Source organism: Talpa europaea, assembly GCF_964194135.1.
Source record: "Talpa europaea genome assembly, chromosome: 6".
NCBI classification, from domain to species: Eukaryota; Metazoa; Chordata; class Mammalia; order Eulipotyphla; family Talpidae; genus Talpa; species Talpa europaea.
In genome coordinates, this window is record NC_140072.1 from 53,722,404 (window position 1) to 53,738,102 (window position 15,699).

Sequence of the window (15,699 nt, forward strand, 5' to 3'; positions counted from 1 at the left end):
AATTGTAAGGCGTGTAAATTGTGTCTCAATAAAGTTGCTAAAAAATTTAGTTAGTTGTATATTTATTACCACAATTTATTTGAACTTAAGACCTTAAGTGGCACCCAATAAATTCTGGAACCACATTCTGAATGACATGGTGCAAAGATGAAAATCAAATGAGAAGACTAAGATTTGGAATAACTGGCAGGAAACATAGGACAGTCTGTGACTAGGTATGGTAATTCTCCAGTCATAGAGGCAAAGACAAACACAAAGTTACAAAACACACTAGGTTGAAGTTGATCAGAGACCTTTATTCTGGCCCTCATCATTTATTAGGCAACCTACACAAAACATTTTTTTTTATCTCTGCCACAAGCAGCAACACAGCTTGTATCCCAGGCCTGAAATCAAAGACACAAGTAGTGGAAGACCTTGTAGAAAAAAATCTAACAAATGAGATCTCCGCTTATCCCGGCTTAGATGAAGGTAGAACAGGAAAGTGTAAGTACAATAATCCAGACTGTCTTCAAAGCTGAGGCCTGAAGGATGCAGGTGAAGGGTCACAGAACTGCCCAGCTGAGTAATCAATCCAAAGTACCTAGAAATACAAAGAGCAACGTGTAAAGCAAGGTGCCTCAAGAGCTGGATGAGTGTAACAATCTGGGCAAAGTTAAAATGGAAGCTGTTCTAGCACTGACAGTTTTCTAAGATCGAAATACTCATTTAGAAGAATATCCATCCAAAAGATACTTGGGGGGAAAACATGTCATCACAGAAGGTAGTCAGTTAGGAATTAAGCACAGTGATCTGCAGAGTTAGAAGTGAGAAAAGGGGTAAGTTGCATCAATGAGCACTGTAGAAACCATAAAAGGGTAAGTGATTAAAAAAAACCCATGAGATAAATTCTCTGTGCGAAGTTTATAATCTTTTTAGAAGTGCCAGTTCAAGGTGGGTGACTGACCGATAAGTTCATGGACTCTCCCACGCAAGATTCCATTCAATAGAAAAAAACAGTTCAAAAAAAATTTAATCTACATCAAAGAATAGGTGTCACTAGCAGTTGAGACTTTAACAAAGAACTGAATAATACAAATATGACTTAATCTTATTTATAAAACCATCTTGGGAAGAAAGAACCAGAGGACTTTCTTCTAAAAAACTAAATGAATTAATGGGATAGAACTAGAGCAGCTTTTGAAAATGCCTATTTGTCACAGTAAAGTTTTCTGCGTTCTGGCCCTTGGTGGTCCCCAGCATGATATGTGGTCCAACTCTGCCCACTCTAAACTGTTACATAAAGAGGACACAAACGCACGCACACACACATTTTCCCAAGTCTTCTAATTCCCTCATTTTTAAATAGAATGAAAATTACCAGGCATTTGAAGAAAACCTACACAGTGAGAAACCAAAATTTCTATTTTTTAAAGTGGTAATACAAATTACTGCTGGGACCAACTGACAAAACTATTTTTAAAATGAAAATCCTTTAGACATTGAAGAAGCATCAAGAAAAGGCAAATCCGAAATCTAGAAAAGACAAGAACATTAAGTCCCACCCTGCAAAGCAGCTTCTGGCATTGAGGGTATTTTCCAACCTAAAAGAAAGAGCCGAGAAACTGCTATGGCTTTGGCAGACTGAGAGAATCAAGAGTCAAATGCCCGAATCCTTCCAAGAGGGAAGGATCTTATAACCTCTCTTTTAAAAGCTAGAGTACCAAATGGCTAAACTCTCAGAGTAAAGCAGAATCAGAACTAAATTAGCCCCCTCTCAGATCCTGCAGTTAGGGTTTATTTGCATTTACCACAGTGATCCAAGAATCTGCAAGTCTTGGATTTGAAATAAGGATATTTTGCACTGATAAATGCCCATAGGTGCATTGCAGAAGAAAATTGAAAAAAGAAGTAGCAGTGTACATATACAACGGAATGTTTTTCAGTCATAAAAAATAAGAAAATTCTACCGTTTGCAACATGGATGGACCCTGAAGGTTAAACGAAGTAAGTCAAAGAAGAACAAATACTGTGATTTCACTTATATTTGGACTCTTAAAAAAAAAAAAAAAACCCACCAAACTCACAGAAAGAGAGCTCAGACTTGTGTGCTAACATCAGGCTTTGATAAATTAAAGATGCATGAAGCAACTGAGAATAACAATTAAAAGAATAACAGAAAGAGTATATAACTTCCAAAATGACAGAGGAGAAAATGGAATAAACTCTACTCCAAATAGAAAAAATCAGAAGCTAAAGAAAAAAAAAGTAATACAGGCCAAAAAAACCAGAAATCACAGATGATAGATTTAAACCTACACAAATGACTAATAACATAAAATATAAATAAAGTTCCCATTAAAGACAGTCTGAACTCTTAAAAATAATCCAATTACATGCCATTTACAAAGATGTGAAAGGTAAAAATGGAAAAACATACCATACAAATACTAACATAAAAAAGATAGTAACCTTTAATGTTAGACAAAATAGATTTTTAAGGCAAGAAGCACTACAAAAGTAATCACCAATGATGCCTAACACTAAATTTACATATACCTAATCACATGGTCTTATAATAAATAAAGAAAAAATAGACACAGAAATATAAGTAGAAATAGTCTACAATTGTAGTAGGAGACTTTAGTACACAACTCTTAAAAATTGATTAAGCAGACTAAAAAGATACTCAGTAAGAACACAAATAATCTAAATTGCAGTAACTACAGGTTATATCTCTTCTTTGAGGACAGAAAGAATAGTCATAAGGTTGATCATATACTGGGGCCTTAAAGAAAATTTCAAATATTCCAAAGTACAAAAATAATAAAGTATATTTTCTGAACATAATGTGATTATCATTAATAACAGTAAAAAGAGAACTATAAAATTCTCATGTTTTTGGAAATTAAGAAATATTCATTTAAATAACCCAAGTTCCTCAGAACTTGAAGGTCAACAACAAAAAAAAAATTAAAAATATTTCAAACAAATGATTATAAAAATATTTTCTATTAAAACTTGTGAGACACTAATGCAAAACTTTGTGGAAATTTTACAATGAAAATGTATACAGAAGAAACAAAGTCTAAAGGTTACAAAAGAGAAGGATAGTAAACTTGAAAAAAGTGAAAGAAATAAGAGCAGAAATCAAGTAATATGAAACAAAAATATATATACCAGAGAGAATCAACAAAGCCAAATGTTGGTTCTTTGAAAAGTGACAACTTTCTAGTGAAGTAATCAGCAAAAAAGGCTGTGATTAAGTTTTAAAAGTTACCAAAAAGCCTCGATAGCTGCATTACTAAACTCCACAAACATTCACAATAAAAGTAATGCAATTTTGCAGGAAGTTTCCCAGAGAACAGATAAAGCAGATATATTCTCCAACTAATTTGTATGAAGCTCACACACAGTATGAAAGAAAATGCTAATCTCTCTTACAAATAATGATACAACATTTACTAAGTTAAAATTAATCTGCCAAAAATCTATGGTATTTATAATTACTGGGGAATATCAAAAGTTCTCTGAAATCAAGATAATGGCTATCACCATTTCTAGTGTAGCATAGCAAGAAAAAAGAAATTTAAAAGGATTGGGGAAAATGTCACAGAACTGTCACACTGGCAGATAATTAAGGAAATCCAAAAGAATCAATAGGCAAGTCATGAGAAATAATAAGTGTTGAGCAACATGGTAGATGTAACATTAACATATAAAAATCAGTTATGTTTCCATAACTAGCAACATTTAGAAAATACAATTTTTTTCTAGTAAGATACCATTAATAAAAGCCTCAAAAATAGGAGGTATTTAGAAGAACACATCTAACAAAATATGTCAAGATTTCATCAGGAAAATAAATTTTTTTTTTTTAAATTAAAGACTTAAATAAATGGGGAACTATATCACATTCATGAACTGGAAGATTCATTATTGTAAATATCATTTCTCCCCTAAAGTAATCTATAGGTGTAATGCCATCTCAATCAAAGGTTCTTTTTGTGCAACTTAACAAGCAGCTTCTAAAATGTACAAGAAAATGCAATGAATTGTAAACACACTTAAAGAACAAGGTGGGAAGATTTGCTGTTTCAGATAAAATTAACTGTAATTGAGAAAGTGTGGTACTGACATAGGACTAGACAAACAGATCAATAGGCGAGAAAAGAAAAGCTCAGAAACAATCTTGATTTGAAGCAAAGGTAGCAATGCTAAACAAATGGTTATGGACAAGTGGATAGCTGATAAAGAAGGCAAAAAAAAAATGAAACTAGACCCTATCTCAATTCGATACACAAAAAGTCCACTCCAGCTTTACAAAAGACAAAAGTATAAAGATGTTAGAAGAAGAGAGCAATTTCCTATTAAGCAGGACACAGCCCTAGCTATAAATTAAAAAAATACATGTGACTACTTTTAAGAACTCATGTTTATCAAAAGATATTCTAAAAAGTCATAAAGCAGGAAAACATACTTGCTTCCCATATACTGAAAAAGATTCCTATTCAGAATATGTATTTTTAGGAATAAGAAAAAATGATGAAATATCCAAGCGAACTTAACAACCCCACCCTCAAAATGGAGATACATATGAAAAGATGACCAATGTTTCCAGTAATGAGGGCAATGCAAATTAAAACTACAATGCAGCTGTCATTATACACTCCTATCACAATCAAAAATTGATAGCAAAATAAAAACCTGACAATGCCAAGTGTTGGTGAGAATGAAGAGCAATGGGAACTATACACTGCTGGTAGAAATGTGAAATACAGAAAGATGGCCAGCACCTAATACACAGCCTATGCTCAACAATTTCATACACTCACACACACCAACTTTGTGGAAAATGTACAAGAATATTCTCAGCAAATTGTTCGTAACAACAACAGGATATATTAAACAACAGAATCCAACAAAGGAACATTAAAATGGTTTCACTGCATTATTGTCACATAATGGTACACCATACAGCAGAGAAAAGAACTATCTATAGATATGTGCAGCACATAGCTCAATCTAAAGAAAAAAGCTGTGGGACAGATGCTGCCCAATAAAGAAAGACAGGGTACTTCCATTTTATAAAGTTAAAAAAAAAAAAACTATAAAAGTGATGCATTCTTATATGGTACAACCAGAAAGAAAATCAAGAAAGGTATAAGTCACTATACTATTAGATCAAGAAAGGGATGGAAAGACATGATGAAAAAGAAATACACAGAACTAGAATACTCCTACAGTGCCCTACTTCTAGGCCTAACTGGTGGTTATTATGGTGTTCATTTTATTACCTCTTGATTTCAATTCTATTCTTTGTGTTACAAGGAAAAGCTTAGAAAATATACACTTAAGAAAAAAAATGTGTTACTATGTATGATGATGAATGCTACCTAGACTTATTGTGATCACTTCAAATATATACAAATGTACTGTAAAGTTGTACATCTGAAACTAATGTTATGTCAATTTATACCACAATAAAATAAAGATATACATATACAGACATATTTGCATAACGAAACTAATAGCTGCCTGCAGGAAGGAAATCTGTATGAGGGATGAGTGTGTGTAGAGGAAGACTGTCCACAGCACTGCTAGTATCTACACTCAACCTATACATAAAGCATGGAAGATTTAACTCTGCTAAGATACAGATGTTAAAAGCCCTGACAATGTCAAAGTATAGATGACACAAAATGAGAGCTAAAAGTAGGCTAAAAATGGGAAAGGAAGGAATAGATACACTAACAATTATACCTATATAACAATAGATACACTAACAATTAAGAAGTAGGAGGTCAAGAAATAAGCTGAAAATTGGGTACACAAAAAAATGGACATTTTAGTATGTCATATAAACTGTAAGGTAACAAAGGAACTAAAATTATGATGCAACTACCAAAAAATAGAAAGGAAGAAATGGATTTAATGGGGTAACAGACTAATCAAATCTTCATTTATCATAGCAGGAAATTAACAGATAACATTTTCGGTAAATAGATCACATTTACAAGGATGAAACATATTACTTACACATATTTAAGTTGCTACCAAAAAAGCTAAAGCCAGAAACAATAAACGGATGAGGCTGCATTTCCTTATAAGCCATCAGGTAATTATTTGATGTTTAAGAATGAATATATATTTGTTTGATTAAAAAAGAAAAAAAAACTATTTTCTACTTAGAATATACACATCTAAGTGCATAAGAACATTTATTTTACCAGGTACAAAATAATACTTCCTGAATCCACAAGAGCTAAAATAGCAAAATTCCAATCTATTAAGTAGCATACAGCAGAGAAATTTAAATACTAATATTCCATCAGAAGATAAAAGTGAACATATCTACCACTCAGTAAATGGGCATTTACTAAAAATCCAAGGTAAGTATTATCCCACGGAGTTAAAAATCCAAACTAAGCAGTATGCCATAAAATAGGATAGAGTCAAAAACGATATAAACTCCCCCCACTTCTATTTCAGGCACCCAATTTATTATGTACAGGGTGGTAATATTTGAATACAAATTTGATATCAGTCATCTCTTTGAAAAGCTGGTAATTAAAAATGAGCAATAAAGTAGGCTCCAAAGATTTATTTATTTATGCATACAAGGTATATGCTCTGGGTGTAGGCCAGAGGTGGTGTGGGTAAAGAATGGGTGAAAGGATTCACCAGAGACAGTGTGGGGAGCAGAACAGGCAGATCTACTGAAATTCACTTTTGAGGGGAGCAGCAGAGAGGCAAGAAAGGTCAGCTGTGCCATGTGGATTAGCTCCCTGGACTGGCATTGAGCTCATGCCACAGTGGTTGGCAACAGCCTGACAGCGCTGAGACTTAACCCCTGTACCACCAGGAAGACCTGGCTCCAACCATTTTAGACTGGAGAACTTAACAAGAAGTCAGTCACAAGTAATTGCCTGCCCTTGGTAGGCAGCTAACAAGTTATTTTTAAGAAAAGTGAGTAAGTAGAAAGATAAGCTTGGGAAAGATCTACAAATTAAGAGACTACCCAATAACATAGGTTTAAAGGTAATCATGGGAAAGCATCTTAAAAGAATATATAAAAAGGGCCAGGAACCTAGATTGATACAGAGTTACAGAACAATAGAGCAGCAACAATGAAATAAATTTTTAAAATATGAAGGTAAGAAGGCCTGAGGATGATATGAGAATACCTTGGTGAAGGTTATTTGCTTTGCAAAACTGTTCCACGAGAATGTATGTAATGGAAGAGTAAAATGTCAAATTTAGTTAGGTAGTAGAAATAGCTCAGAGAGTAGATAAAATGAGGTACTTCAAATATTTGCTATTTCAGTAACATGATTAAGCTATCATCCATGTTAACGTAAAATTACTAAGAACAAATACAGGCAAGCACAGAATCTCACTGCAGCAAAACAATCACTTTTCCAAACTATGAAAAAGAAAAAGGCACAAAAAGTAACCTTTCAATGTTGGCAACTGCTTCTGATCTCTAGTATTCTGATAAGGGGAAAGATTTATACCCAGAGACAGAGATCAAAGCAGGAAACAAATTTCTGAATCTACCTAATTCCTCCCCATTTCCCTCCCACTTCTTTATGGTTAGCAATTTTCAAGTAGAAGCGCAAATTCCTCAAGGAAATTAGAATTGCTATATCTCACCAGTTTTTCTTATCTTAATAGGAAGCAGTGAGGAAAAAAATATTCCTATACAAACAAGGAAGAACCAGGCATCCATTTTCACAAGTCTCTGAGCTTAGATCATTTGCATGGAAAAGACAGGTGGAAAGGATTACCCACTGATCCAGACTCACCTTCCAGAAAAGCAAATTCATCCACAGCTTCTATTGCATTATCTGAAACAAGGTAAAAAGACACCTGACTGACTAGTCATTTGGCCATCAGCCCCAAAAAATACACTGCCCACACTGAAAGGAGGTCTAGCAAATAAGAGTGTTTATAAAATTTGCTCTTTGCAGTCTTGAGATCCATTTCTACTCCACCACTAAATCTTGCACTTCAACAGTCTCTTCTACAAGAGTAGAAGTCTGTGCAAATAAATACTATTCAGCAGGAGGAACTACTTCTTTGAAAGTTACTAAGATGTGTTTGGCAATACAGCAGGGTGCAAATATGGTAAATGAAAGGTTACACACGTGGGTAGGCTGAATCAGGTATCAACCTATTCCCCACCCCCACCCCACCCAAGTCTAAGCAGAAAACAAATATCAAGTCTGGTGAAGTAAAATTTAAAGAACAGGGGCCTCCCCGATGGCGCAGCGGTTGAGCGCTGGGTTGCAAAGCTGACCGCTGCCTCTGCAGCGCTGGTTCGATCCCCAACCACTGGCTGAGGGACCCACATGGCGCGCAGACCTCTCCTGCCGCCCGCTGCTCCCCTCAGCAGTGTGTTTCGTCAGTGTCAGTCTGCCTGTTCTGTTCCCCGCTCTGACTCTGGTGAATTCTCTCACCCTCCCGCGCTTCTGACTGTACCCAGTGCTTGTATAAATAAATAAATAAATAAATAAATCTTTAAAAAAAGAAAGAAAGAAAGAAAGAACAGCCGCTTGGCAGCACCTACACTCCTTTCATTCTCTGTCCCACCACCCCTTCAGTCACTCAAATCAGAGACTAACTGGTATTGTGGTAGTCCCAAAGATGATAACACAGAGAGACCCACTGGCAACTCTCAACTTAGTGACTGATACCTTATCAACCAGTGAAAAGTAAAGCTCTCTCCCCGCCCACCCCCCCAATACAAGTTATCACAGTGACACTACCCAAATCTCTCCTCTGGAGCGTTTTCCTCTTTCCTTGTTGAGCACAGCAGTACGCATCTTTTGCAATGGTCTCCACGAACAATTCCTGCGAAACAAACAAATATAGGTGTATCGATGGGCTCTCACAGTTCCCAAGAGCGCTCAAGTTTGTGAGTGAAGCGAAGGGGGTGAAAGGGAGCTCGGGTATGTAGTAGATGTTATCGGGAAGGTCGGGATGTATCTCGAAAATCCATCCCACTCATACTCTAAAGTCTCTTACAACTTCTGTGTGTTTAACACTGGAGATGCAAACTTAAGCCGTCCAAGTCCTCAAGAAGAGGCAGAAGTACTAAACCAGTGCAACTGCTGTGGATACGCCTCCTGTCGTCCCTTCCCACACTCACGTCTCAAAATCCCCGCCCAGCCCCTCTGGCCCCGCCGTCGTCAGCGCACCCCGCCCAGACCCTCCTCTTCCCGCTGCAGGTCCAAACCCGGCCAAAACCACCGCCGAGCACCGCCTTCAGCCCGGCTCCCCGCCCCCGCGTCCCCGCCGCGCTCCCCGCGCCCCCGCCGCACCGCGGCTCGCGCCAGAATGAAGATGGCTTCCTGCCCCGCGAGCGTCACGTCGGGGTCCGCCTTCACTAAGGCCTTCACTCGCGCTAGGGGCAGCCTCGAGAGACGAGCCCCAGGCGCATTAGTCGGGGCTTGGGGCTGCGGGGTCGCGGCCTCCCCACCAGGCCCCTCCTCTTCCCGGGGCGTCCCGCTTCCAGCCGCCGCCGCCATGCGGGCCCAGAGCGAGTGGCGCGCGGCCGCTGACTGCGCGCGCAAGTGGCGCCGGCCCCTTTCCCGCGCGCGCTGGAGGCTCCGCCCCCCGTGGGCACGTGGCCCCGCCCCTCGTGGACACGTGGCCCCGCCTCTCCTGCTGTGGGCCGGGATCGGGCCGGGGCGTGGCGGCTGTCAGCTTTCCACCGTGCCTCGCAGCCGCGGGGCTCCTGGACAGTCCCTCACAGTTTCCCGGGCCTCACCGGCCTTCCGCCCTACTTGAGACCAGGCATCTACACTTAGTCAAAGCATATGGTGGGTGGGCCGGGTTGGAGCCGGGAGTTACCCCCATTCCCGCCCAATCTAGAGAAACCCAGACCCGGCCAGCCACGGGTCAAGTGGCCCAGGGAGGCCTGCACGTTCCCCCCTCTCCCAACCCAGCATCCGGAAAGGAGTGCAAGCTCTTGACCAGCTAATAGGAGGACAAGATGCTTTTGAATGAGGGGTAGAACTGCAGGTGGAAGTACAGTGTAGACAACCATAAGAAAAAGGTGTGGAGGTTGGAAGCAAGATGTAGTTATCACAAGGGCCCACATTCTTTCAGCCACAAGTTGCACCAGCACACAGAGTTCTCAGACTGTTCACAAGATCCCTAAATTGTAGAGGACCCCAAGGAACTTTTTTGAAGGCTGTATCGATATTTTTATCGCATTAGAAATTAAAGCTTTAAAACACTCAAAATACCAAACACATTACAAGTTGACGTAAATAACATTTTGTTGACAACTTTACAAAACCAAATAATTTAGTGAGAAAGGTCTCTGATGTCTGGCTTCATAGAAGCCAAATGGAAGGCCACTGGATTTTCTAGCTGCTTCTGTATGTTAATGTTTAAAATTGCATTAAAATCTGCTTTTCCAGAGCACATAGCTCTGGAAAATTGCATCTTCTTAAGAGTAAGGATGTAAATAACCTAGTATTATCAAGAAAATATTTTTTTTAAAAAGTTGTTACTTCACGGATCCCTTAAGATGGTCACTCAGAACACATACATCACAGGATTTATTTCCTTGTGATAAGAAAAGGAGAGAGTAAAACTAGTGTTTCCAAAGAAATTGTCTCCTAGTGGGGACAGTGAGCTGAAGTTACATGTTGTTTAGTGTGGCAGAGGGGGCTTCAGGAATGTCTTTGTTTCCGTGCTGGTTCCATTCCTTACAACCAGCCTCTTCAAACATTCATTTTTTTCATGAGAAGTTTGCATTTTACCCACTCACCAACCTCTACCCTCTGGAATAGGGAAATAGGACTGAAGTGGAACTTAAGGAGATGTTACAAATAAAGATTAAAGTGGCAATTTGGTATCATATCATGGGCTACCTGCTGGCCTGGGGACCATTTTCCAGAATGACTTCCCCAAAGATTGGGGATTCTGCCTACTGGGACAACCTGGGCTTCCCACTAGGCCTTACTGGGGTCATCTTCATCATTCCATGGAAGATGTGCAATGGCACAGAACTCATTACATAAAGTTCCTGTGCTTTTAACTCTGTCATTGTGTCCGGTAAAAACTCTCTTGCCAGCTTCAATTATGAACAACTTTACAGTCTTACTATAACATTAACTCAAGGATTGCAAACCTGATTACCTTCACTAATTGCCACATATGACTGACCCAGTCCCACTAAACCCACCATCCCCCAGCCTTGTGGACTCCTCCTCAAGGTCCTCTCCATTTACAACCATGAAGCAAGATGCTGCAAAAAGTTCTCATAGTTCTGATAATGTCATTTGTAGGTGTAGATATTATTTTCCTAGAACTGAATAACAAAGTCAAGAGGTTCAGGTGAAAGAAATTCAGCCTTGGGAAACTACTTGGGATGCTGAAAAGGCCTCTCGGAGGAAAAAAATCTCCTATGTATTTGGTCAAGGACCTCCCCTCACAATATATATGGCTTCATTTCTCTGTCCCCTTACAGAGTTATGGTCCAAGTCAGATAAAATATTATTTGTAAACACAATAGCTAAGCTTTGGAAACAACCCAAATGCCCAAAAATAGATGACTGGATCAAGAAGATGTGGTACATATACACCATGGAATATTACTCAGCATTCAAAAAAGATAAACACATGCAATTTTCAACAACATGGATGGCGCTGGAAGGGATCATGCTCAGCAAAATAGCTAAAAAGAAAAAGAAAAATACCGGATGGTTTTCACTCATAGCAGGAATCTAGAAAACTTAAATAAGGGACCAGGAAAATGAATAACTATAAGAAAGTGAAAATCAAAATCAACAAAAACTATGAACCAGAGACACTCTATGGGGGTTGGGGGGCAGGGCGGGGAGGGATTGGGGTCAAAATAAGGGGGTTGCAATTGTATGGGGAATATAAAAATAAAATTTATTTAAAAAAATTATTATTTGTAAACAAAGTTAGTAGTGAGTTTACTAAAACAAACTATATGATTATCATGACATTAAGGTAAAATAGCAGAAAAGAGATTAAGAAGTAGAATAAATAATAGAAAATATGAAAAATTTAAAAACAGAAGTTTAATAGCTAAAAGAAGCGGTGGGGGCCCATCAGCTGGTGATGAACAGTTACTGGACATTTGGTGGTGGGTGTGTTGTGATCTGGACAGTTGTTTGAGGTGAGAAACTATATACCGAAAACCTATACCATGTTGTAAATTGAAGTTGCCTCAATTTAAAACAAACCTGAAGATGGGGTGTAGGCTAGAGAGAGATGGTGGGAAGGCTAGTATTATTGCAATAAAAATAAAATAGATCAATAAATAACAGTTCTAAAAAATAAAGAAGATGACATAAGAAAAAATTAGCTAAATAAAATACAAAGAAGACAAAAAGAAGGCAAAATTAAAGGTAATAACATTATGGAACACAGAGCTAATAGTCTATAACAGGGCACACAGATGAGTCCTCTGGGCTATGGACCTAGCAAGTTTCCCACTTGACTGACCTCCAGGGGTGACAGCCACTGACCACACTCCCTGAGGATCTATTTTCTGGGGAGAATTCCCCAGGTCAGTAATCCCAGCCAGGGCAATAAGCTGTTTTTAAAATCTTACTGTTTGGCTCAAGTTGATAAGGGGCTTTTGGTCACAGCTGAGATTTATGTCTTTTACCTTTGAAGGGAGAAAGACAAACACAGAATTGAGCATATTTGTATTTTAATTATATTTATACTTTACATCAAACCACAGGATTATTAGAACTCAAAAGACTTTAATTAAATTAGAAAATCTTCAGAGAGCAGATCAGAGCTGAGATGGACAAAATCATCGTAAAGAGGCAGAATAAGTCTGAAAGCTTAGCAAGGAAAAAGATGAATCAACAGGGCAGGGCAGGGCAGCCAAGAAAGCTTAGAAAAATGAGTCTCATGATGGTGACCGTCAGCAGAGCCCATCTGAGAAAGCCTGATGGAGAGGGCCCCTCAGCCAATGGCTTGAATATTCTGTTCCCATTGGCGAGGGCATTCTTACAGTAAGAATGGCCGTGTCAGGCTCTCCCAGCCTGATGCCATTAAACATCTGAATGAATCATGGAACTTGCTCTCCACATTTGGATGCTATGTTCACTAAGCAACCTTCTGATAATTTGGCTTCCTTGGAGGTCTGTCTTCAGTGAAAGAATATGCAAGCCATGTGGAGACAATATTCCAGACACAGAAGCAGCCCTCTTGTGAGTCAATAAAAACACATTCTGGTCTCACCTGTCAACTCTGAGCTTAAATAACAAGAATTAAAGTTCAGAGATGACTGCACTGTGGATGCTGGCAGATTCAGTTTCTAAGCCTTGTGGTAAAGACCAGACTCTCTGCAAAATGGGAATGCCAAATACTCTCATGTCCCCACATTGCCTGAGGCAATGAAACTCCCCTCAGCTTTCTGTCTGCTCACTCTGACAGCATTGATTTTTAGGGAAAGAACCCAATGTGGGCTGGCAAACCTCTGGCCCTGATTAGAGAAAGGGTCCTAGAGTGAAATCAGAGCAGATATGACCCTTTTCAATAAGCAACTAAAGCAACTTCTAATGTAGTTGATGCCTGAAAATGTTAGTTGATCCTAATAGATTTTCAATTAATTTTGGTTAATGTAATGCTATTTGTGTTTCTGGGCTGTGAATATTAAGTATCTTTTCATAGCTGTTAATTTTCTCCAGTATAAAATGAGGATAATGATGCCATCATGTTGATTTATTAACCATTCATTCATACAACAAATACTTATTGAGTGTCATGGTAAAAGGTACCATATAAGGCACTAGTGATACTGGGGAAACAGAAATGCATGGTTTCTAATGGGGAAGACATAATTTAAAACAATTCTATTCATATGCTTGGGCTTCTATAATAAGATACCATAAACTGGATAGCTTAAACAACAGAAATATCTCTCTCACCATTGTGGAGGCCAAGTCCAAGATCAAGGTGTCAGTTGTTTCAGTTCCTAGGAGAGCTTTCTTCCAGCTTGTAGACAGCCACCATCTCACCATGTACTCCCATGACCTCTTCTTTGTGCTCGTATACTAGAGGAAAGCTCTCTGGTTCATGTCTTGTAAGGACACTACTCCTAGGGGCCCAACATTTATGGCCTCACTTAACCTGAATTATTAGAGAAAAGGTCCCACATCCAAATACAGTCACATTGGGGGTCAGAGCTTCAATACATAAATTTGGAAGGGGCACAGACATCAATAGTGGCAATTGATTAATTAATGAGTTGTTGTGGTCAGAATTGCAAAGAAACCTTTTCAGGAAGATAAAATGTGATCCTCTTCTTGCTTCTTTGCCCACCTCACTTATTCGAGAGGGTCCATTGTCAAAGATCAGGAGGAGACTGGCACAATCTCATACCAACTTATCCAATGTGCTTCTACTTGAAACTATGAACGAAGCTCCTGTTGGGATAAACAATTGATCACAATAGCCAAGACTGTACAAATGATGCAGCATGGGCCATGCCCTCCTCATGGCAGAGAGCAGAAGCTCAAGAGAGATAAATAGAAACATGTTGTCTCATAAATGCTGCTGAGAATAGGCACTCTCCTATTTCGACCCATGTTCTATGGATCAAATCAACTGTCATGGCCAAGATCCAAATCAATGGAGCAGAGATGGACACTTCCCTAGAGGAAGGATGGGCAAGGCCCATGTTGGGCATGGTTTTGTCATTCTGTTACAGAGAGGGGATAACAGTTAAGAACAATAGTTCATTCACAGTCAGTTAAAAAATACATATATTTACATACATGTATATATACATATAAATGTATTTGTGTATATATAGGCATATGTGTGTGTGTGTGTGTGTATATATATATATATATATATATATATTAGGAATGTGTCTGCAAATGCAAATAGAGCAGTAACCAGAGGAAGATAAAGCATAAGTATGGGTGCCGCTTTGTTTTCTTTTTTAAGTGAAGCTTGAACAAACATATGCTACTGAAGAAGGAGACATAAAGCAGAAACAATAAAAATACAAGAGATGGCACTTTAACAATTCTTTCCTCTCTCTCATGACAAAACCACAACTGTACCAATTAGGGTCCAATTAGGAAACAGAAAGCACACTGAGCTTGAGTAGGGAAAGTAGTTTGAATAGAAAAGTTCATACAAAAATTTCTAGCTCTAACAGGGGTAAAGAGATGTGTAGGGCCTCCCTGGTGGCACAAGGGGTTAAGACGCAACCTATGAAGATATCCGCAGCCACTGCAGCACAAGTTCGATCCCCAGCCAGGGAGCTACCCACATGGCGCAGCAGACCTCGCCTGTCTCGCCCTCTGCTCCCCTCAGTGTATTTCGGTCATTCCTCCCGTTCTGCTCCCCACTCTGTCTCCGGTGAATCCTCTTGCCCCCCACACCTCTGGCCTGTATCCCAGTTTTTGTATGCAAAATAAATAAATCTTTTTTAAAAAGGGAGAGAGAGAGAGAGAGAGATGTCTAAAGAATAGAGGATTTGCATGTATAGGGAGCAGCCACTACCTCCAGGGCTGAGGTAGAACACCTCTGGAGGGAATGAATGTGGGAAAGCAATCCTCCCCCTAGAGCTGAGATCTAGAAGACCTTGTTGGAGAGGATGAAGCCACAACTCAGTGAGCAGGGAAGTCCCTGGGGTGGCCACTGCGGGCCTTGCCGGCAATTCACCTTCTGCGGTGCTTTGGGATGATGCCTATAGAG

General features: G+C 39.1%; 1 protein-coding gene across 1 annotated transcript; it reads right to left on the reverse strand.

The window, feature by feature from the left end:
• Positions 1 to 466: 466 nt before the first annotated feature.
• Positions 467 to 9,512, reverse strand: POLE4 (DNA polymerase epsilon 4, accessory subunit; the record flags this gene model as incomplete). The annotated part of the gene is made up of 4 exons (XM_084235459.1): positions 467 to 583; positions 7,788 to 7,829; positions 8,751 to 8,835; positions 9,306 to 9,512. The coding sequence occupies 4 exons, from the start codon at positions 9,510 to 9,512 to the stop codon at positions 570 to 572; spliced, it is 348 nt and encodes a 115-aa protein (XP_084091585.1). The 3' UTR covers positions 467 to 569.
• Positions 9,513 to 15,699: the final 6,187 nt, after the last annotated feature.